The 24,043-nt window shown below is 40.1% G+C and overlaps 1 protein-coding gene across 1 annotated transcript in view; it reads left to right on the forward strand.

Annotated features, from left to right (window-relative positions):
* The first annotated feature begins 9,286 nt into the window (after positions 1-9,286).
* rgs3a (regulator of G protein signaling 3a) overlaps positions 9,287-24,043 on the forward strand; it is a 92,484-nt gene continuing 77,727 nt past the window's right edge. The window contains 8 exon segments of the mRNA XM_018662931.2: positions 9,287-10,166; positions 13,593-13,674; positions 14,667-14,772; positions 15,267-15,699; positions 17,819-17,858; positions 18,770-19,116; positions 20,619-20,666; positions 20,668-20,697. Of these exon segments, the coding sequence (XP_018518447.1) occupies positions 9,906-10,166; positions 13,593-13,674; positions 14,667-14,772; positions 15,267-15,699; positions 17,819-17,858; positions 18,770-19,116; positions 20,619-20,666; positions 20,668-20,697 (1,347 nt within the window). The 5' untranslated portion in view covers positions 9,287-9,905.

Consider the following 24,043-nt stretch of genomic DNA (forward strand, 5'->3'; position numbering starts at 1 on the left):
GTCAAAAGTCATAATTACTGTGGTTGCTACAAGACTTTGTCACTTCAGCTTAAACATATGTCATTTTGTTGTTTTTCTCCATGGAACAGTCTCTGACCATTGCACATTTTACTGCCAAGCTTTGTCTAGTCCTGCATACTTTCAGTTTAACTTCTAGTCAAAAGAATAAAAGACATCTTGAAGCTTCCATTTCAGGCAGCAGTAAAACAGAAATTGATGGTGTTTTGGATCTGAATATTTTGCAGAGATTGAGAGTGATATTATTTTATTGAAGTGTTGCACCATGGAAATTTTAAATATGTATATGTGACACAATGATGCAGTGTTGCAATGTGTTTTTCTGACTTGAAAGCTACTTGAGCAGACATTTCAAGGTATTTGTGTGTATATAATGTGATTATTCCAACATTTGACAAGGTTAACAGAAGGTTACTGATCCTCTTATACTCTTTTACTTGTGTTGGGGCTGTTTGGACTGGGTTGGTAGAGTTTGGAAAATAACATTTCACAGTCTGGGGTTGGATAATTTCTCTCCTATGGTGATGGAGGTGGTATGGTGATGGAAGAGTATAGAAAAGGGGTAAGAGGAAGGATAAAAACACCAGCGGGATGGTGGTAGTGTTTGGAAGGATATGGTTGGGTGGCTCTGTGTGAAGTTATATAGACAGGGGACATGCTAAATTAAGGAAAGGTGTGTGTAGATAGTGAGAGATGTAGACAGATGTAAACAGAAGGAAACGCAGAAAGAAAAAGACAGAGAGAGAAACAGGGAGAGGGAGATCTGCATTGTGGCCCAAAGCTGAATGCTGCCTTTATGAGCAATAGTTAAAAGGACACTGAGGCGTGAGTCCCTGTAACCATAGCAACTTCCCAGGAGCCCTGTGACGGACGGATAATAGAGTGAGAGAGGAGTTCCTTTTCTCTTCTTCACCCCTCCCTCCCTCCCTCCTTCCCTCCCTCTCACTTGTTCTCACTTCCACTCCTCTCTTGGGCAGTTTGTTGGATCCTCGCATCTTACGGGATTTTGCTTGACTCGGCTGGCCTGTTTTTGCCTTTTATGTGCGCTCTGAAGTTTGAATCCCAGCCCAGTGAAGGCTACTCCAGACAACTGTTGCCATAATTGCTTGTTGTTATCTTTCTGAGTCACTTTTATGGACTCTCAGAACTATTTGAGGACTTTATTTTTGTGCATCCAGAAAGCTGTTTTGCGTTGGCACAGGGAGAAATGTGCTCCAAAGGCACTGTCTCAGCCCGTGATTCCTTTGTCTACATTTCAGAGGCTGTGCTGTCAAACCATGGTGCTGCCCCCGAGACCAATCGCCCTGAGAATATGCAATGCTTAACAGTAAGTATGATCAAACCTTTTTTACTTTCTGTGTGTATGTGTCCATGTAAAGCTTAATCATGCTCATATCCATGGCTCTTTCTGATTTGTGTGTGGGTGCATGTGAACTTGAGTAATTAAAATATTGTGGATGTTTAATGTAAGTGGACATATATGGCTAATTATGCCATTGTTAAAGCTGTTGGAAGTTTTAGTTTTTTACTCGCCTATACAGGTGCATAACTTATTTTCTTCTTTGATTGTTGGTACTTTCTGTGTCCTCTTATATGTTTTCATTTATTGCATTTTCATGTGCGTGCACACTGAATGAATAGGCCTATATAATATATACAAAGTAGTTGACCCGTGACATCTTACCATGTCCAACAAACTCATCATGCATAAACATGCCTTCAGTAAGATATTTACTGCATGAATTCCATGTTACACATTCTCAGCAGCCATAGCAACTAATTGAATCATGCATTTGAGCTCGGAGCAGTGAATGGAGCAAGATGTCATTTCTTGAAAGACAATATATGTCAAAAAGCTCACTTGCATGTGGAGCAGAATGATGGTTTGTCATGAGAAAGGGGGAAAAGCGAAATGTGCAGTCAGATGTGAAGCCAGTTTTCCTTATCTGTTTGTGGAAATCACAAACCCTTCCTGTGTTCTCCTCACTCGTCCTTTGCATCTTGTGGCTACTTAGCTTTGTCTTAATATTTCAAGCTCATTGTCTCTTTAAAGTCCATTTTCTCAATTTCCACATTGTTGAGTGTACAGTGGCCATGCATTAATTAAAAATGAATGAGGGAGCCCACTTAAACTGTTTACACAGACACAGGAGGATGAATAATGATACTTTACCCATTTTACAGATGGGGGTTGTGGGGATGATTATTTGGGACAGTATTTTCTTGAGAGTAGCAGCAATGATAACAACAGGGCCAGAAACATATGTCCATAATGGATACACACACACGGAAAAAGTAAATATGTTATTTTCATCTATTGTGGATTTCCCAGTCCCCTATGCACTGTTACTATTTACTGCCGACCTGTAAGAGGCTCAGTTCTTTTCTGAACTTTCTGGATAAATTCCATCAAAACATTTTAATTTAACAGCCAGGCTGCAGCATACAATTCATGCACCTCAGCTTGTTGAACAAGCCAGCATAGAATAGGTTTGTAAGGGAAAAGTGAACTTGCTAACATCAATTAGCAGGCTAGGTAGCTAGCTAGTTAGCTCTAGACATTTTAACAACTTATTTTTTCTTTAGATGCAGACTGGTGTTATCCCTCTTTGGCTGATTTCACACTGTCTGTCTCTTGGCTTTTAAAGTATAGCAACAAAGGATGATGCTTACACCCCACCTGTCAGTCAAAGACACTGCACAGCAGCACAAGGACTTGCCCTCTAAGAAGCCTAGAGGCTTAAGGAGCCTTTCTGATTAAGTAATAAAATAAAGTGAACATTAAACTTACTGTACATTATATTATGTTATATTATTACAATAATCACATGTTTTTAAACTTTGGCTGGAAAAAGGAAACTTAAAACAAATTTGATCTTTCATCTTATTTTCACTGTGTTAATGAGCAGCATATTTAGCATGTCAAAACTGCTGCTACACTGGAATTGTGTCCAGTGTGTAAGTTGCATATTGACCACCACATTAAAATTGAAATTTTATTACCATATCCTGACACAAAGACGTCAACACTAAACACTTAACATTAACTTTTCTTATAAATATGAAGTGATTTTGGTGGTGGTCTACTTGCTTAAATGTAAATTGGCACTACAACATAGGCCTTCCACATTGTTAAAATAATATATATAGATACTCACATATTAATAATAATAATGTATTTTCTTCATACAGAGCTTTTAGATGCACTCAGAGATGCTTTATATAGATAAATGATTAGCAAAAAGAAATTATGCTCAAAAACAGAGCAGCAGGGAAGACATAATATTAAAGGTTGGTGGGTGAAAAGAAACAAATACGATATGATTGGTGGCAGAGGAGTGCCTCTGTCTTTATTCCCTGAGTCATTCAACCCTTCCTCCAGTGTCACACCAGAGATAGGATTGCCTTGTTGGTTATGAATGCTGCATCTTTTTGCATGCTTTTGTTGACACTACAGCTGCGGGGTAAGATTTATTCTTTACATTTATAATCTTACCTGGACCCTGAGTTGGCAAATTTCCAGAGTGAGTTCTTTTCCCACACAATGCCAACGTGGATAATACCTTTGGCAAATTCACCATCCCTGTTTAAGATGTATGTGTGACAGTGGCCAGGTTTAGATAGGGGCTGTCTTTATGGAAATCAGGGGGGAGAAGTCAGCCGGCAAACATGAGCCATATATCTCTCTGTTATGGGTATTTCTGTGATGCATCACATGTCTGTAACATCCGGCACTTGTCATAGATGGTACAGTAGCGTAGGTGCTGCAGTGTATGGAGCAGGATGCATGAATCTGAAAAATGAAAACCGTGTACAAACACTCAAAAGGAAGGAAATCAAACAGCTTTCAATCCAACTACACATTCTTGTCTGGTTTTTCTGCAGCATATTGTCAGAAAACAGACAGAACTTCAGTGTAGGCAGTGGCCTAATAAAACAAACTGACAGACCCTAAGTAAAGACACAGTGGAAACCACAACCACACAGAGCCGAGTCTGCTATAAGAGAAATGCCCCAGTCTGTTCCAAATATGCTCGCCACAAACAAGAAAGAATTCACATTCACGCTCAGAAGTGTAGCCCTAAACATTCAGCTTTCAACCATACCAACTACTTAGAAGACATAAATCAAGCAAAACAGACAATAGCTTCAGTCATGGAATTAATTGTATAAGCAAAGTAGAAATAAGAAGAGAACTTAACTTTGGTGTCTTGTCAATAGTGTTATATAATTAACCATAATTGTTTGTTGTGCTTTTGGAGAAAAACATAATCCTAATATTAAAAAAACAACATTTCTTGGAGATGTTAATGGGTTCTTTTCCCAGCAGACATTCAACTGCAAAAATAAGTTTGAAAATCCATTATTTTTGTACTTATATATGTATTTGAAGTATTGGTAGTTTTTTTTTTCCTGTCATGTTCAATTTACCATTGTCTCCAGCAGTGCTGCTGTGTGTGGTGAAAAGAAATTAAACGTAGTCTGTCCTGCAGGGCCATGCCACACTGGCTACCAACTTAAATGTCTCTGGAGATTCCATGAATGTTACAAAATTATAACTAACAACACTACAACCACCCTTAGATTTACCCAACCAGGTGGATTTGTACAACTGTGGTAAATTTTATAGGCAATGACAGGCGAATAGGGAAAGTAACTGGTTAGTTTTAAAATAACCAAACTGGATGGGAGTCATCAAAAACAGTCAGTTCTTGCAATATACGTTGGTATGATTGGATTTTTTTTCTTTTTCTTAAATTAAATAAACTCCTGGAGTGGCTGACACTTAGACCTATTCAACAGATCAGTATGCCAGTGAAATGTATCCGTGTTTCTTTTGAAACACTCCAGGATGTGAACTCTGTGGAAAGCAGCACTCATATGGTGTTACTGTAATAACTTGACTGGACAGCATTAGACAGAGGATCTCACTTTACTCTAACCTTCACACATCGGACACACACAAAAACATTTACGTTTCTCGCCTTGTGCATCTGAACACAGTTTATCCCAAGCGAGAAGTTTAATTTCTGTAGAACTGTGACAGATTTGTTACATTCCTTACATTGCTAGCAGAATAGCGATGCTGCATCTAGTGCATCAAGAGGCTTAGAGTCTTTTGAAGTCATATGGAAGGTGAAGAGGGCAGTAATGATGTGGTGTGGCATTGAGATGGAAAAGTTTTACATCCGTATTGTGAATGCTCCCTTCCTCTCTCCTTCCTCCTCCCTCCCGCGCCTTTAATACTTGCTCTCCCTCTTCCTCTTTATCTCTGGGTGAATCAGAGTAACAGATGATTGTGTGGTTTGTGTGGGATAGTCTCAGGGGAGAGTTAAGGGAGTGGGGGGGGCACATTCACAGACTAAATTAGGGGAGAATGGAAAACCTTTTAGACTTTCTTCTCCTTTCTATACTCGTTTTCTGTTGCCTTGTCCTTGCTCCCTTCCAGACTGCTGCTTATTTCCTCCTTCGCTGTTCTGCCCCCCCCCCTTTTCTCCCTCTGTCACCCCATGGCCATCACCCATACAACACAAAGAGCTCTGTGGTATCATTAACTGCCCACTCTTTACCTACTCAAACATTTTTCAGTGTTTGATGATGGCCTTACACATGAATAATTTCAGTGATTTACACAGGGCTCATTTAAGGCTTTGGACACTTCAGATGTTGGTGAAGATAATACTTGATATCCACAGAGGAATGTCCCTCAGAAAACCACAAGGCTATTTCAAGAACATTTTCCTATCCACTGTCTACACTTTTACAACTTTTCTCTGCATTTTTGCTTAAAATCTTTGTTCTTATGTATTTAGATAATTACCACATGTTTGGGATAAATTATGCTTTAAAAAATGTCACACCGATCAAGCTCTGTTATTTTTGCTTTGTCTGACTCACTGTTAGCCAAACGCTTTTTCAACTCATCCACAAGAGCCGGTGCTCCCATGATTTGCTTTTTGAGATAATGTAGGCAGGAATTGTTGGCATTTAGGATAAATACTTGCCGTAGCCAAAGGGCTGAAATTTTGTGATGTGAAATGATTAACCATCAGCTTTCAATCACTGTGATATTTAGAGAATCTCTGACTGTCTCTCTTAAGTGAAATGCCTTTTTAATAGAACTAAAGCACCTCCTTCTTAAAAAATCTGCCATCGTTTATGATATCTTGATTTATAGGTGTTTACAGTAAGTTCAGTTTACCTGTCAAAGTTGAAGTAAATACAGACTTGTTGGTCTATTTGAAAGCATCATGAAATTTTCAAGTATCTCCAAATGTGAGTATGAGACCGTTTTCTCGGATCATGACAATGAGCATTTGACCCAGATTATAAATTTGATGCAACAAGTGTTCGTTTCCTCAGTTGCCATGTCAGCATTTAGCCATTATGCTTACAGCCAAGGGGAAAAAACAGCTATCTCATGTCATTGGCAGGGAGCAGAGAGTTCATGAATATTAACAATAGCTGCGCCCCGGACAACATGTCCCCCCGCATCACTTTGCTTGTCAGCTAGCATTAGCTCCAAAGCCATCTCTGTGAAAATGGGTCTGACACTTCTATATGACGGGAAAGATGGGAAGGAAGGGTGAGGTGAACTGAAAAGAGGACAGTGAGGTTAGATTTTCTGGCCGGCGTCTCAGAGTAAATGAAGAATGGTTAGTTTTATTGCCAGGACATATCCCTTTGTGAGTATTTTAGGCCCAGGGCCCTGGCTGTTCCTAACCCTCATCTGTTCTCTGCTAGATGCAGGATGTGTGCGTGCTTTTCCTTACCCTTTGCTATTCTGCACCTTCTTTTAATTTGAAAGAATACATACAAGGAATGCATGCAGTTATACTGTAACTGCACAGTGTTTATCACATTGTACACGCTCCTGTAGCTCAGGTGGGTGAGTGAATTTTCCATTATTCTTGAGTGTATTGATCCCTGTCTACATGTTATGTCCTTGAGCAAGACTCTGAACCCCAGACTGCTCACTCTCAGCAGGCCAGAGCCTTGCATGGAAACACTGCTGCTATGTGTGTGTGTGTGTGTCTGTGCCATTGATAGGCTTTGTGAAGACCCTTGTTATACTAAAGTTGAGAATGCAAGTGTGTGTGTGGTTCTAGAGATGGCAGTGTTGGTCAATCGGTTGATCACTTTGCTATCTATTAGATAGATTTCTGTAACAGACATTCAGGTCCCTTTTTGGATTAATTTTCTTCGGTGATCTTCTGACATTTCATCTAGTACCACCATCCACTCAAGACTTCAATACTTTGGTTAATGACCAACTACCTGCAATAAGCAAATGTTAGTGTGCTAACACGTTAAACTAAAATGGTGACCTATGTAAATATGTCATTTGCCAATGCCTTGCCGATGTTAGCATTGTCTTTGTGAGCATGTTAGCATGCTGACATTGGCATTTAGTGAAGTATCTCTGTGCTGCTATCATGGCTGTAGATTCTTAGTGTTGTGATTTATTTTATTTCACTTTAATGTTTTTTCTATATTGTGACCATTTTGTGTGAGTTAGTCTCCCATGGTTTTCTATTTATATTTCTACTCTTATTAGTTTGCCATTCACTTGTAAAGTGCTTTGAAGTCTGTGCATTTCAAAGTTTGATTGATTTGACTTATGGATATATGAAGCACTAAACTTTATTTGAATTCTAAAAGGTCCAGTCTCAATTTGCTTTTGAGGCCATGAGACTGCTCTTTTCAGTGTTCTGCTCCAGGAGACTTGTTGTCATCTCACTGTCTTATATTATGCAGAGTGTCACCTAGACAATGTTGCACCTGTAGTGCAGTTATGAATCCATATGCCTAGCTTCCACAGTTTGGATTTAAGTGCAACTTGAGCTGTGACCCTGAACTTGGCCGTAGACCCATCTTGTGTGTTCACTGGCGTGAAAGACGCCTCCTCCCTTTGATAGCTGTTTATTCAGGTCAGAAAGAGAGAGAGAGAGAGAGAGAGAGAGAGAGAGAGAGAGAGAGAGATCCCACACTACTAACCACCAGATTGGTCTCGTCTGGCTCCTAGACAAGCTTTTCAAACTCTTCTTTCACTCCTCTCCCTAAGACATGCTTTCTTCTCTCCTTTTTTTCTCTCCCTCTAATCCGTCCTTCTGCCTATTTAGAGGTGAACAGCGCAGCGTGAAAGATAGAGAAAGTGTTTTTTGTGTGCTTGACGGGTAACCCTCGCCCCTTTGAAAAGGCAAACAGGGAAAAGCTGCCATTACTACTGGCATGAGGGGATCTTAAGACAACGGCCTTTTCTGTCACTTTATTAGCATTGTAGAGACTAGTGCAGCATCGCTCCTCGTTCACCCCTCTCTTTCACTGTCACTTCTCTATCCATGTTTCATTCCATGAGCCAGGCATCCAAACGGTAAAAAAGGAGTAGAAGCAAGCTGGGAATTAATGGGGTTGCTAGGGGTTAGACTGGCCACTGTTTTAGCCGTAATTTAACAGGCTTTTTCCTGCACTGCTGCCGAGGTGTTGTTGTTATTTTTTTGCAGATTACCACCTCGTTCCCAGGCATACGGATATTGAAAACAAAAATAAAAGTAATGTTTGGATAACTGGAAGAGGAGGGGGAGATTGTCAGGGTTCGCAGACCTGTGAATTTCCGTACTGTGCGGTTAGAGGGCTGAGGGGGAGCAGCTGAAAGGAAAGCCAGAGGAAATATGGAAGTTGGAAACATAACAAACAAGCATAATGTCTGGACGGAGACTGGGGAGTGTGGGAGCGAAGGTGGAAAGAGTTTGATGAGGTGTGAAGTCTGATTGATATGTGAGTGTGTGTGTGTGTGAGTAAAGTATGTGCCTCTTACAATACTGCTGTCCTCCTCTTTTGTTGGGAAATAAAGGTGTTAGTCCTAAAAGTTGTAAGAAATCAGTTAATGGTCTGAAGTTTAAGTCCACTGTTAATGGTTTTTATACTCCTGCCAGCCCAACCATTCCTATTTAAAATCCTGCCTTTCTCACTCTTATTCATACTCGTCTCACTCGTGCCACCTACGTTAGTCACTACAGTGTATATTTGCAAAAGACTGAGAGCTATAGCACCTCTCACAACCTCATAGTGTGGACTCAGGAAGCAAACTGGCCTTATCGGGGGCAGGCACACAAAGCCTGTCCTGGCTGTGGGGTGGCGAGGTATGCGTGTGTAAGTGTATGTGTGCATGTGCATGTGTGTGTATGTGTGCGGAGGGGGGTGGGGGAGTGGGGTGGCGGTGGGAGGCACTTCCTCCTATTCTTCTGCTGTTGAAGAGTTCCCATGAGCGCCCCAGCCAGGAGCTACAGTGTGGCCTGAGCAGGCCGAGCCAGCGCCAGTCTCGCCTACATGACGCCGCCACACACTCTCACACAGCTGATCTCAGGCGCTACTGCAACTGCTGCCATTCGGGCCACACAGCAAGAAGCTGGATATTGTCTCTCACGCGACAGAGGAAATGCAAGAGGAGAGGAGAAGAATGACAACATAAAGGAAAGAAGAAGGGAAGATCGAGGTGAAGTTTGAAAAGAATAAAGAAGAAGACATGAAGCTGTGGATAAAATGATGGGTACAGACTCATAAAAACTTACACACAGGATTATGCATTGATGACTGGAGCTGTTACTAAGAGACCCTGAATGGACAAGAGTGCAGCTGGAGGTCAGTCGCAGAGTGTTGCTACCAAGAAAATTTAATCTAGCCTCATTTAAGGAAAGCTGATGCAGAGTGACGGACAGTTTGGCTAAAAAAAAAAAAAGCCTCCAAGGACCAACTTTTTGTTAAACTCGACAGACTCCTGTTTTCCAGCAGAGTGAGAAACTATATTGTTATCTCCAGCCATCTGAGCTGGACTGCACTAGACACTGTGAGACCAAAGCCACTTGAACCACTCTGTCACTGCCAAGATGATCCATAACACCCTGAAGTCCACCCAGCCATCGGAGCGCAGCCCCAGGAGCACACACTCAGCCGCTCAAAGGAGGCTGTGGAGATACTCGGGCTGCAGAGGGGCCGGCCAGGTGGAGAGCCAGCGGCGCAGTGTGTGTGTGCTAGCTGCAGACTTGAACGCTGGAGACGGTGGGGGAGGAAGAGGAGGAGGAGGTGGAGGTGTGATGCACACTATCCACGGGCTGTGTCACCTGTGCATCGGATGTAGGCTGCCACAGGTGTGTCTGTTACGGAGAGAAAGGCGAGGGAAAGGGAAGAGAGGAGGAGAGAAAAAGTGTACAGTATCAACCTGTGATTGTAACAGAGAGAGAGAGAGACTGGGAGAATGAATGAAAGGTTTGAGAGTTACAATTACTGCTTTCATAACTCATTTTAAAAAGATAAATTATATTCCATAGTTTATAAAACTGCAAAACAGCAACGGCTGTATATAAAAAATTGAAGTGGCAATATCTTTGTTTGCCATATTTTCCCATTACTGCGCACAAGAAAATGCACTTTCAGCTGCATGTCCAACGCATCCGGAGAGGAATAATTGCCTGTAATGCAGGAGATTCAAAGCATGTGTGTTTCTTGAGAGGGGAAAAGTAGCTCTCTATCCTTGACATAGTGAGAAAAGGATCTGATGGAGGCAGAGAGCAGACAGATATTTGCTATGATATGAACCAATGCCACTTTCCTCATGTAAGAATCCAAAAATACAATTTCAACAAAAATGAAGACTGCAATCATTGCTTGAGAATATTTGTAAGACTGGGCTTACATGATAAAAAAAAAAAAAACAGCATTGCAATTTAGTCGTGTGTGTGTTTGGTGTGCTGCCCCACTGACTGAACACACTGACCCAGATAACATTGTCTAACCACATACATTGTGTTTTATTTAGTTTATGCGCACCTGTTGGCAGTTAATGTTACCTCTGCGGCACTGCTGAAATGCAGACAAGACATGTAGTGTAATGATCAGGAGGAGATTGGCAGGATTTTTTGCTCCTGGCTTCATGCAGTCATGTCTGGAAGGATGGTGGAGCACTGAGGCATGAATGTAAAAAAGCCCTGCCACACATGCATGAACTCATACTGTACACACACGAGCGTTTTCCCATCGGGTATGTCTAAATTCATTACAAGAGAGTTAAAATTTTACGTTTTAGTCTAGTCAGTTCTTCCACAGTCCCTTTGATTGAATTAATAATTCATCAATACGGCCCTGCTCATACAATTTAAATATTTAATGCATGCTGAGAACTTTTCCCATTCATTTATCTTCATTCATTTTCAGAAACATGCCCTGGGATTGATGAAGTGAGAAAAAAAGAATCACTTAAAAAACATTCATACTAATTTATTGTATTATTCCAGTGCCCTCTTTTCTGCTCTAGTTTGAGAATAACCCCTCTGCTTTCATTTAGAAGTGGAAAAGGGGGCGCGGGGCTGCTTCTCTTTGGTAGACCAGAGGGAGTCCAAGTGGTTGGACTCCACTATGCTTACAAATTGAATTAATGCTGCTCCGGAGTTTGGATGAATCAATCCAAATTAGTCTGCTCTGAGAGTTCCCTTAAAAAGGACACAATGTCTGAAACAGCTTTTCATAGATAGATAGATAGATAGATAGATAGATAGTTTCTTTCAGATATTAAATTTCTAGCTGATCCTTCAAAATGTTCTATGACTCTGTTTGTTGTTTGCCTTCTTTAATTCCAGTGATTTCTTTCCCCATACCATCTGTTCCACTGTTTATCTTCTGTCATCTGCTCTGTCGCCATCACTTTTCAAAGTCCCACTGCCCTCTTTCACCACAATTTAATCCATTTTTCATTTGTCTTGTCCTTGTTTATCTTTTTTTTTTTCATCTCTTCTCCTGCAGTCACTTTTTCCGTACATCTCCTTTATTTTCTTTCTCTGTTTTTTGCCGGTTTATCTCTGTTTTTGTCACACAGCCAGACTCAAGGATGATTAGTTCGTACCCGTCTGTCTTTGTACGAAAATATACGCACAGAGCAGGCAACAGTTTGAACAAATATAATACTGTCTGTGCGTTTTCGTCACAATCATGAATGAAGATGAGGAGTCATATATGCACCCGTGTGTGTGTGTGTGTCAGTGTTTCTTTAGCTTTAGAAGAAGAAGGTCAAACTCTTTTATCATAAAGGTTGCCCTGACATGCCGTATGTCCTTTCTAGTTATATAGATGGGCTCCTATGGCCAGTGTTATATGTAAATGTCTTTAATGTGTGCTACAACTCAGCAAGAATTATCACATTGACTTTATCTCATGAGGAGGTCACGTTTCAGACTCGTCAAAAGAGGTTAGATGATGACAATCCTAATTTCATTTGTGGGGCAGGTAACAGAGTCAGCTGTTATTCTCTGTAGCATGACAGTTAGTTTTTCAGCAGTGTCAGTTTGGAAGTAGACAGAAATACAGACAAGTTCAAGGGACCTAAGGATAGTGAAATATGGTAAAAGAACTGTGGCCTCAGACAGTCTGACACAGGGCGCACAAAATCAGTGGACTATAAGAAACCACAATCGTACCCGACATTTTAGGGTCATTGTGAGCTTCGGGCCCCTGAATAATCACTGTATTTCTCCAAGTCGCTGCATCTTGCTCATGGGTAGACTTTGTAATTTAGCAGCATATACTTGTAGTTTTCCTCTGATGTAGAAAAAAAGAGAGAAAGAGAGAGAGATGGGCGGGGATGGAGGTGGTAGGGTGGCGGTGGGGGTTATCTGTGTGTTTTGGGTCGCTGGTTGTCAGCAGCAGATAAGACTGGAAAGTGAGATGTTTTGGATGGAACTTTGTTGACTTTGGCTCAGACTTTCGGCCACAGGTACTGAATGATGTTGAAGGGTCAAAGAGAAAGAGAGACAATGGGAAAGAGCCGTCAGCATTGTCTGTGTATGCGCTTCATGTGCGCGGGAATGGTATGTTTGAGCAGATGAACAGTGTGTCTTCATGTTGAATTTTCAAATGATGCATGATAATGTTGAGATTTGGCAAAATTTTACATGGCTGATTGTATTTGATCAATTGATTTTAGTAAAATGTGTCCAAATCTGTCAGTGCGGACACTTATGTTTGTCTTTTTAACAGAATTGAATTTAAATACTAGAAATATAGGGCACAATAGTTTATGACAGATCACATGTGACTTAATTTGAAATTCTTTTTTATTTATATTGCATCATACGCACTTACTTGCTGAATGCCATTGTGCTATTTTGGCCATGTCAAGTAGTTTGTGTCAGTATTCTGTGTCCATATTGTGTGCATGTTTTTTGTGTGAGAGAGATTTTGTGTTTGTATAAAATATAAATAATCTGCTTTTGGTAGGTTCAGTATATGAAAGTCTTCCCTAGCTAATGGTCAAAGAAAGTCTTTTCTTCCATCTACTGGAGTTGTTTTGGAGTTTATTTCCCCCTTCATTTAGTTAATTGGGTGCACTGGGAAACTGCTGTCAAGACAGTTTTAGACAGGAAGTAGAAGCCGAAATCTGAATCCACTTAATCATCCTATAGGAAGGAAGTTGAATATTTTGCCAGCATGCTACTTTTGGTTCCTCAGATAGTAGGAGAGAGAGAATGAGGTCCTGTCTTTCTGACACAAAATAACTGTTATGTGTGTGCGTGTGTGTTCTGCAGGTGACCATCCTTCGAGGAAAGGATGGATATGGCTTCACCATCTGCTCTGATTCCCCTGTGAGGGTACAGGCTGTTGATCCAGGCAAGTTTTGCATGCACATGTCACTATACATGAAACTCAGTTTTCCTGAGAGAGGATGTTGTTTAAATTTTGAACCAGTGTTCTGCACTGTCTTTGAACCTAAATTGCTTGAAGACTTTTTATTGAGTACTTCTCATTACAACTTCTCATTCTACAACCCTCACCCAAGATCTTACATTTATAAATTATAAATATTATTAAAGAAGCTGTAAACAAAATTACTTTGACCAAGGTTGATATGATTTTAAAACTGTCTGGTTATCAGTGATGATTTTCATTTTCACAGGACTTTGTTAGTTTCAATAATATTTATGACATTAACTTGGCTTGAGTCTGCGCAGTATTATGACATAAAAAGTATATGGAGCCAAAGAAGGTTGAAGTGCTTCTTGATTCAGAAAATATTTATTTCCTGCACTTTAGTAGATTATGGAAACAATATGGTAATGACTTATCTTACAGTGAAAGTAGCTTTAGTTTCACATCGAATGACCCAAGTTTGAAATCACATGCATGCACCCTGTACATCATGAAAGTTTCATGTCACCTGTGGGTGATTTGGTTTTTTTTTTTTTGTTTTTTGTTGTTTTTTTTCCTCCACTGGTTGTAGCTTTGAGAATTACCATACTGATTGGCTCAGTCAGCAGGGTGTGATGGTTAATAGGGAACCGGTCTGTCAAATTGGCAACTTGGAGTCAAGCCCCCATGCTGGCAGGTGTTCACCCTGCAGCCATGTCTTTGAACAAGAATCGTGAGCTGATCACATTGTTATTGTCCTCATGGAGAGATTAAAGGGATTCAAAACAGAACACCTCACAAAACAACAAAGTAGCCTATCTCTATTAGATTATTATTTTATTGTTTCATCTGTGCAGTAATTTGCCATTCTGTACCTCCAAGACCGAAGGAACCAGCTTGATACATAAAAGAGCTATAGCCCCAGACAACATAATGTAATGATCTGAACTTTTTCTGTCTCTTCACTTTGGCAGGGGGTCCAGCAGATCAGGCAGGTCTGCAACAGTTAGACACTCTCTTACAGCTAAATGGTCAACCAGTAGAGCAGTGGAAATGTGTGGACTTAGCCCATGCTATCAGGTAATGACACCAACACACCAGAGGATTATGGGACGATTAATATCAAATTGTCAGAGAATCCCATTCAAAGGCTCTCTATCTGGGAGTCAGGAGTAGTGATTTGTAATGATTATCTGTTCTTTTCTCATCGAGTTCTCCCATATATACTACATAGACTTTACATTGCTGTTTTGATTTTATTGAATTGGTCTTCTTGCAAATACAGTATATTACAAGTGTTCAGTTTTTGTGTTGCTCCAGTATTTTAGACTTATACCAAGACTTAGTTAGACTTTATAGATCCTTTTGGAGCTACTGGAGAGGCAGCACCACCACCACAGCACCAGACAAAGAATGTCAGGGCTGCCGCTCAGCTAAATGTTTTTGTGATATACTATTTGAAACACATTCCATGTTATTAAGAGATCTTCCATTTCTCATTCATTTTCACAAAATACATATTAAACTCACCTTTTCCATATTTTGTTGATCATTGTCTGTCTTTCTCTTTGCAGAAACAGCGCCAATGAAATCACAGTGGTGGTGTGGCGCACCGGCCCCTCAGCCAAGCCTAATTTCGAAGGCCTCATTCACCGGCCCTCCTACAAGCCCTCCACCTCAAACTACGACACCCCCTCACCCCCTACCCGCAGGCGTGCACCGGACGTTGGCACCAGCAAAACCCCCCCAGCCGTGCCACCTCTCCCGGCCCACCACCGCGCCACTGCTGCCCGCAGGTTGCTGGTCAACGGCTCCGAAGCCGGAAACAGCGGAGGTGTGGGCATGGGGACCCTGTCGTGGGGGGCCCAGGGAGGGTCGGCCGAGGAGCTGGACGGGAAGCCGCGACACCTCCACCACCCTCACACCGCCACGCTGAAGGGCACCAGGGTGAAGGCATCCAATGGGGACAACTACATCATCCTGGCGCCCATCAACCCTGGAAGCCAGGTACCGCAGAGTGGTGGTGGGCTGCACCTTCATCATCTTCTTCGTCCTCCTCATCCTCACCACGGTCATATGGTGGCTCATCCTAGATATGTCTCCTTACCTTACATTCCTGGTGCTGATAGATAGAAGGACTGTATTTACAGTATGTCTGGGTCATTGGGGTCACTCCTGTCTCATTTGTGCTTTGCAACATGTTTGGAACATACTACATATATACATATACAGGTCAGTCATGTAGACATGGGCCCTAGACTAGGAAGCAATAGGAGACAATAATATATAAAATGCAGTTGTTGATAAAAAATTGTATGTGTATACTATGTGAAGCTTTGGCAGTTAAACACAGTTCATATTAGGAAAACAGTGCATATGTATCTGACATCATTTATACTACAGGTATCCTATAGATACATCATCTGTGTTCCATGGATTATACAACGGTATTTAAAAAACAAACAGTTCTGACTTTTAAGAAAGAGAAAAAAAGCAACATTACTTTAACGCGTACTTAATGAAAATTCATATACAGTATCCCAAGTCTGGTCCGTTGCATAATATGCAGTTTTATATTAAGTATAACATGTATGTACATGCACAGTATGACATGTACAGTACGTGAGATTTTATATAGCATGTACTTATGGTTGCATCTAGTGACATCATGTATATGAGGTAAAAGCTTTCATCATAAAAAAATAAAATAAAGCAAACTCATTAAATCAAAAAGACTGAACTGAATTCCTCAGCTAACATCCCTTTAACAATACAATACTAACCTATTAACCATCTCAGGGTAACAAACACATTGAACCGAAAGATCCAGGATGTGTGAGCCAGCTAGATTCAGCCTAAAGTGTCTAAGTAGTTGCTTCCAAAATATTTCTAACCCACTAAATCCTTTTGCTGTCTTATGAGGAGTTGATAGTTATTTTATTTTCATATCCCCTCCTCTGTGTTTGATTTCTACTGAGTTTATTTGTGGCTTGAAGCTGTGTGTGTGTTATGTGTCTGTGTGTGCCTCAATCAGTGTCCATCTTCATCTGCAGCTGCTTGTCAGGTTCTGGCTCGGTTAAATAACATTTGTGGCTAAAGATGGCGTGTTATGAACGGTCTGAAACATAAGATCAGATTAACTTTAGGAGAAAGAGCAGAGGCAGATTTAGAGAAATGACCGATAAAATATTGAAAAAAAGAGAGCAGGGTGTTTGAGAAGTTTCTGGAAGAAGATTAAAGGTTCATGCCACCATAGTGAACAAAAATTCCCCTTCAATCAGCCACCATTTTTATCTCACACAAATAAAGAGACAAGGATTTGGTGAGATTTTGTGGTGGCCATTGCAGGCTAAATATACCAAAAGCCCCGTGGAAATGGGTCATGTTGGTGACATACCACACTGACACAATACTCTAGTTCACAAAGAGCTTTGAAAGCCCACACTGCAGATAGTATTTATCCTAATAAACTTGCAGTAAAGTGTTCTAATGTTTTAAATATTTTGTAATTTACTAACCCCTAGTTCACCCCCTGTTTTAATCTGAACAACATGTCACGTGGTGGCAGCTTTCCCTCTTTACTCCCTCATTTGATAGTAATTTGTTATGACAGGTAGAGACCATCACTGCCTCACTGAGTCCAGTGCAATTCAAAACGGGCTCAGCTGAGTCCTAGAAACTAACTTCAATGTCATGGAAGAAACTGCAGATGATGATGATGTCCAGCTTGGCCCTGAAATGCAAACTCATGACATGGCAGCACTGAAAATAAAAATGTAGGACACAAATACCACAGAATTAAAACCATAAACATTCTGGATTTAGAGAAAAAGTGTGTCACTTTCTCTAAATTGACAGCTCTCCTTTGTAATGATGAAGAAATATGTTGCTTATCAAGATATCTTAAAGATCACATGATCAACATCACATCATATAAAGTTAAGACCAGAGTTATATTGAATTCTCAATATGTTATCAATTCAGTAATAAAACAATGACATACTGTATCCCTTGTCATTGTTTTAATGTGTTGCATATGACTTCAATCCATTCCATTCACTCCATAGATGTCAGCTGAGACATTATTAATATTAATGTAATAATGTAAATATTACTCTCCTTTCAGATCTTGAGGCCTGTTTACCAAGACAACCAGGGAACATTAGGTAAGACATGCATGTTATTTTCAAACTCCTGCAATGTTTTGTTAATGGCTACAGTGAATCCTGTTGGGTATTTTGGCTGAAAGCCTCTGTTTAAGTTGGCTTTGATGCTTTTATTATTTTGGATGTAGCCCAGTTTTTAATTAAATGTTTCACTTCACATTTCAGGTTATTGTTAATTTGATTTAATAGGATTAAATTCACTTAACATTTGGCACCCAAAACAGACTCAAATTAAACTGACCTTAGAAATACAATGAATGCAAAATACTTTTGGGGCTCACTGTTTCAATCCTGCTCTAAAAGACTTAACAGCATTCAATTAGTTTTATTCTTACCATGTGTTTTTTTCTGGAAGTTAGCCAATATAACGGCTTAAAATGTCAAATATGTATCCTCCATCTTGTCCAACACTTTGGAGCCCTATAAGGCAAACACAAGCCAAGCACAGGACTCTACTTTGGTGAGAGAGTGACCCTGAAGACTTTTTCAGCAGCACTTGCAGCTTAAAAGCAGCTGGAGCCTGTAGATAACTAGCTGGTAAAAGTTAACCCAATAAACCACAAGACATGAGACAGGGAATAAATTCTTCAAATCAAGACCCTTGCAAATTTGGGACATGAAGTTCTGCTCAGTCATTTTTTAATATATCTGCACCCATTTTATTACCTTTGAGCAGAGCCAGGCTAGCTGTTTTCCTCTGCAATCTTTATGCTAAGCTAAGCTGTCTCCTGGCCCCATCCTTATATATAGTGCACAGATGAGAGTGGTGTTGATCATCTAACTCTTGGCAAGAAAGTGATTACCAAATTTCAATTTAAGATTGAAAGTGATTCTCCATGCTGTAACTACTGACACACCATAAATGGCTTCTGATATTACAGTACTGTAATGTGTGTCTTTTTCTTCCTCAGCAGCCAGATTATACCCCACACGACAGGCCTCTGGCCCACAACCCCAAGGTGGTGGTGGTGGTGGTGGTGCTTTTTCTGGAGGTATGAGTGGTGGTGTTGGAGGAGGAGGTAGTAGTGGTGGTGGGGGTCTCTCCAGCCGCACTGGCTTCCTACGACGGTCTAACAACTCCAAGACGACAAAGACGTCATCCACCTCCACTAACACTGGCGTACCCAACTACCAGCAGCAGAACGCCAACTTTGCCAATTACCAGAACTGTACCATCGTCCGCTCACATACTCCACATGCCAATTATGGATATGTCAAAGTGGCACCCAAGATCCTTATCTTCCCCATTTTTGTTCAGGTAAGCTAATTTGAGTGAATATGTGTGTGCTCTTTAATTAGTTTTGGCACATCATTCATACATTTTAGGGGGGGAAATCACATTACAATATTATTTAGCCTTTGTAGTGAAATGGGCAGTGATAGGATTTTACACTTCTGTCAGAGAAGATATAAGTCTTCACTCTGTTAATTAGTGAGCTTAAGAGTTGCTTGTAGAGTACCCCTGGACAGAGCCAGGCTAGCTGTTTCCTCCCTTTTCCATTTCAAAAGCAAAGCAAAGCGAACAGGCTGCTGGCTAGAACTTCATATTTAACATACAAATAAAGGCAATACTAATGATCCCATCTTAGCTCTTGGCAAAAAGTGAATAAGCTTATCTCCTAAAATGCCTATCAAAATATATTATGCAGTAAAAAGACAGACAGGAGTCAGGAGAGGGGAGGGAAATGCATAGGGCTGTTCAGATTTGAACTGCGCGGTTGTAGTGGCGGTTATAAGGTATGCGTCTGAGACCACTAGGTCACCATGATGCTCTAAAAACAAGTGTTCTGTGGTCAAACAAGGAAATCCGTATATGATGGTGCTCTGGGCTACAGCACTTATCTGTCTGTGAAGAAACTATGGAGAAACAGAGGGTGCTAAAGTGAAACTAGGAGGTCCATGTTACAAACTGAAGACTGTTATTTTCTTGACTTATCTTTATAGCACAAGAAGTGAAGGAACTGTATTAATCAAACTGAAGAGGTTATTTTGGCTTTCATTCATGATGTGTATGATCTGTTCAACTTGTATATCAAAAAGTCAAGCAGTGTGCAGAAAACAGTTTATTGACACTTTTTGTTTGGTATGATAATCAGAAAGATGTCATATTTCTGTAAAGGGGGGCTAAAACAAATTAGGATGCAGAGGCAAGTTATGTGAAGTCATGTGTCATTGCAACATAAATGTGTACAATGTGATAAAACTACTAAGAAAACTACTGTGAGACAAGATAGTTGCAAATACTGTTGGTATCTTGGGGTCTTTTAGCCACTTGCACTTTCAAGCTGCAGGGAGTGTGGTGGTACTTCCTGTTAATTCATACAGACTCACGCAACCCTGACCCTGCTTCACACACACAAGCATCGGCCCATTTTCAAACCCTGGACTTGAGAGGAAGTCCCCTCCTCCTACGTTTTTGCACTATTCATTTGAAGTGTCTTGTCATACTTAGACCACACACACAACGCTTCACAGTTCACTTTCTGTCTTCATAGAAACTGTTTCAGTTGTGTTTCCCACAGCAAAAAAAAAAAAAAAGTCTTACTGTTAGCCGTTTAGCAGATCGTTTGGATTTGGGAGCTGAAATGGATTTGGTACTGCGACTTTTTTACTTATCAGTAGCAAGTGCAATATTATCCTCTTGAATTTTATTGTAACATATGTTCTTGAATTTTAGATCATTAATGTCTGATTAGACATCAGTTATCAGTGAATTAGCCTCTAATCTGTTGGTGAAATCTGTCATTGTTCAATGTCCAGCCTCTTGACCTGTGCAGCCGAACGCTCATCATATCTGAGGAGATGATACTTACATGAGAGCAAGCACCATTCTCTCAAGGTAAGTGCAGTGATGGTGCTAATATAAGTGCATTTCTTTGTGCATACATATGATGTGAGCGTATGTCATTTCATGGTATATTTAAAAATGTCTTGTTGTGTATGTTTGCCACATGTTCACTTTGTGTAAATACAGTAGCTCCGCCTTAATGCCCTTACTTGACTTTACTGTACTAAACGGGAATTTTGATTGTTGTTGACTGAAAAATGTACTTTATGGTATATGAGTGATTCAAAACTAATCTGAAGAAAACCCAAAGGCTGCAGAATGGTGCCCTAGAAAATGTAGGATTGGTTCTTGTTGACCTGAAGAAGGAGGAATGTGATTTTCTTTTTGCTTCTTTTGAAGAGTTTTATCATTTGATTGATAGAGAAAGATTGAGGCCCTCTCCTCTTCTCTCCTCTCTCCTCTCCTCCCCAGATTACAGGAGACAAACAGTAGTAGCAAACATTTTGTTGGTTTGTCACAACCACTTATGTGGTTTGTTTATTTGGCCAGACTGGAAGTGACGGTCCATTGCCCCTGATGTGCATCTTAAGTCAAAATGTGTCTGTCTTTCTGAGTTCTGCATGTATATAGAAAGGGAGAATGAGTACAGAGCAACATCCTGAGAGGAGATGTCTGAACATCTCTAATGAATTTCTAACTACTCTATCAGGTCCACATGAGTTGAGGAAAATGAATAATTGATAAGGGATGAGAGTGCCAAAGATGTGAGAAACAGAAAAATTCTGTTTCATGTATCAAAAGAAACTGCAGCTCCTTCAATATATATTAATGATCCTTCACTATAAACTCACCTTACAATGTTAGTCTGCATTCTAAAGTAGAAGTGGAAAATATGTTAATAAGTTACTTCTGTGAGAAAACTAAAATTGCTTATACTTTCAAAAGTTTCATAAATTTTAAGTATTGACTTTTATTCTTTAACAGGTACTTTAATGTTACTGTTTTATGTGTTTATAGGGTTTTATGTGTAAAATGTTGATCTGCTAAGAAACTAAGTGCTGGACTAGGTCTGTTAATTTAATCTTAAATATAATAGCATGATAGATTAATGTGCGTTAGTCGGGTTTGCTCAAAAAAGTTGACTGTGTTTCAAGTTGACATTAGCTACTGTTTGCCACATTAATCAACCAGTATTTACTTTAAAAGTGTTTGCATTTCTGCGATAAATGTGAAGATACACTAAAAGAAAAGCTTGTGGATGCAGAAGAGTTGATCACAGCTGAACAATCTGCATCGCTGCACGTAATGACCTGTGAGAGCTTTGAACATGATAACTGTAGTTGAATGACACAGTTAGATATATTGGAAATTTAAGGTTTTTGGAATCAGTGTTTTGAATGAGGGAATCCTGCTGGCCATGTCATTGTTGTGTTGTTTTTTCAGAAGATGCATGTTAGGCAAGTGTGTGTGTGGAATGCCTTGTACTGCACGTGGACAGGGCAAAGCGAATTGATGTATTGAATTAAGCCCTCGCCACAGTTTTTTAATTTGCCCTGTCAGATAATCTTTACTCTGCAGTGCAGTGAAGTGCTGTGACTGCTGGCATGGAAGGTAATTCTGGCCTCTCTCTGGGGTCAGTCATAAAACAAATATTTAACAGCCAGTGTTTGTCAGGAGGGAGTTTCTCTCTACTGCGCACTGTTTTTAATGATCTCTCTGTGTTGTTCCAGCTTTTTACTCTTTACTCTCGAGTACTGTGTAAGTCTGCCCTGGAGGCAAACGCAGTCCATTGTTCACACAAACATGTACCACTTTTATTATAATGTCTGAATGCAAATAATAAGCAGAATATTGCACAAATTGGATTTAGTCTGAAGTGACATTTGGACAAGATGGACCTTTAGTGGATTAAATATTAGTAATGCTTGGAAGTGACATTTGGACATAAAGGATTCGAGTGGCTTTAATCATATGAATACTTCATAAAGACTAATATATATCCTATTATGCAAACAATTAAACCAGTTTAAACTTATGTAGCCTGCTAATTATACTGTAAACAGAGTCATGTGTTGGTACTAGATGAATTAAAGTCACAGAAAGTTATTGTTATCTTGACATTTACAATACACCAGAGGCACCAGAGCATAGTACAGGATGTTGGGTACAGGATATATACAGTAGTTATAACTGATTAACATATTTTAATCTTATCAGTTGTAAAACAAGACTGAGTTGACTTATGTGTTCACTTGACCTTGATGACTACAAGGTTACATAGACATTATATAGCATTTATTAGTTGTTGATTGGATGACAAACTTAATAAGAATAAAAACAGTGGTGTTTGTATTTTTCTATGAACATTTGAACATGTGTTTATATATTGTAAGTCTGCATATTTCTATGTGCTGGGAGAAGCTGCTTGCCTCTCATAATCTTTGTCCTTGTTCTTTACTTTTACTTACATCCTCTTCCACCCACTCAAACCTACGCGCACACACACACACACACACACACCACACACACACACACACACACACACACACACACACACACACAAACATGCACTCTCTCTTTAACCAGATACCGACTTAATCTGAAATACCCTCTCTGCTATCTCACCCTTCAGAGGAAGCCACCAGAGCAAAAGCATTGTCTTGAAACAGTGCCCATCTGCATGAATTACACTGTATGCATGCTATCATGCTGCTTGAAAGCAGAATCTCACAGAAGCGACCACTACGCACACAACTTGACTTGCCTCTATTTGTATCATTTTCCTCTTCTTCTCTAGCCTCTTGTTTGTGCCCCCCCTATTTTTTATTCATTTTTACCTTATTGCTTCATCAGAAGCATAGAACCAGTCATGGGCTGTCATGGCATGTTGCAAAACTCTTGACCAAATCTCCAAAGTAGCAGTCGTCCATAATTAGATAATTATTATAATTACATGCGAGAGTGGGTTGTTGCACCTTCTTGGAAGCAAAATGGCCATATTACAGATATGCATGTACAAAATCTGACCTTGCTAAAACTTACGTGATACGAGAGACGTGTTTATGATTTCCACAGAGGATTTTAAGTAAATAATATATTAAAAGCATAGATAATAAGGTGAGTCACTCAAACACTCAAAAGACTACAAAGCTATGTTTGGCCATAGCTATATGTGTGAACTGCATTTCCTGTGTTAGGACATGAGTTGAGTAAAACGCTTCTGGGGGTGAGAGCAGCTGAATGTAAGGTGGTGAACAGTATGTACATCTCACTGGATTGCAGATGTGTGGTTGTGCAATGTGACTTTAAGGTGTAAAGTCTGGGTGAGACGACACAAAGTACGAAATCTAATTTCTCTTTTTTCTCTCCCCTCTGTCCTCCTTTTCAACATCACCCA

This window comes from Lates calcarifer, linkage group LG9, assembly GCF_001640805.2.
Source record: "Lates calcarifer isolate ASB-BC8 linkage group LG9, TLL_Latcal_v3, whole genome shotgun sequence".
NCBI lineage: Eukaryota > Metazoa > Chordata > Actinopteri > Centropomidae > Lates > Lates calcarifer.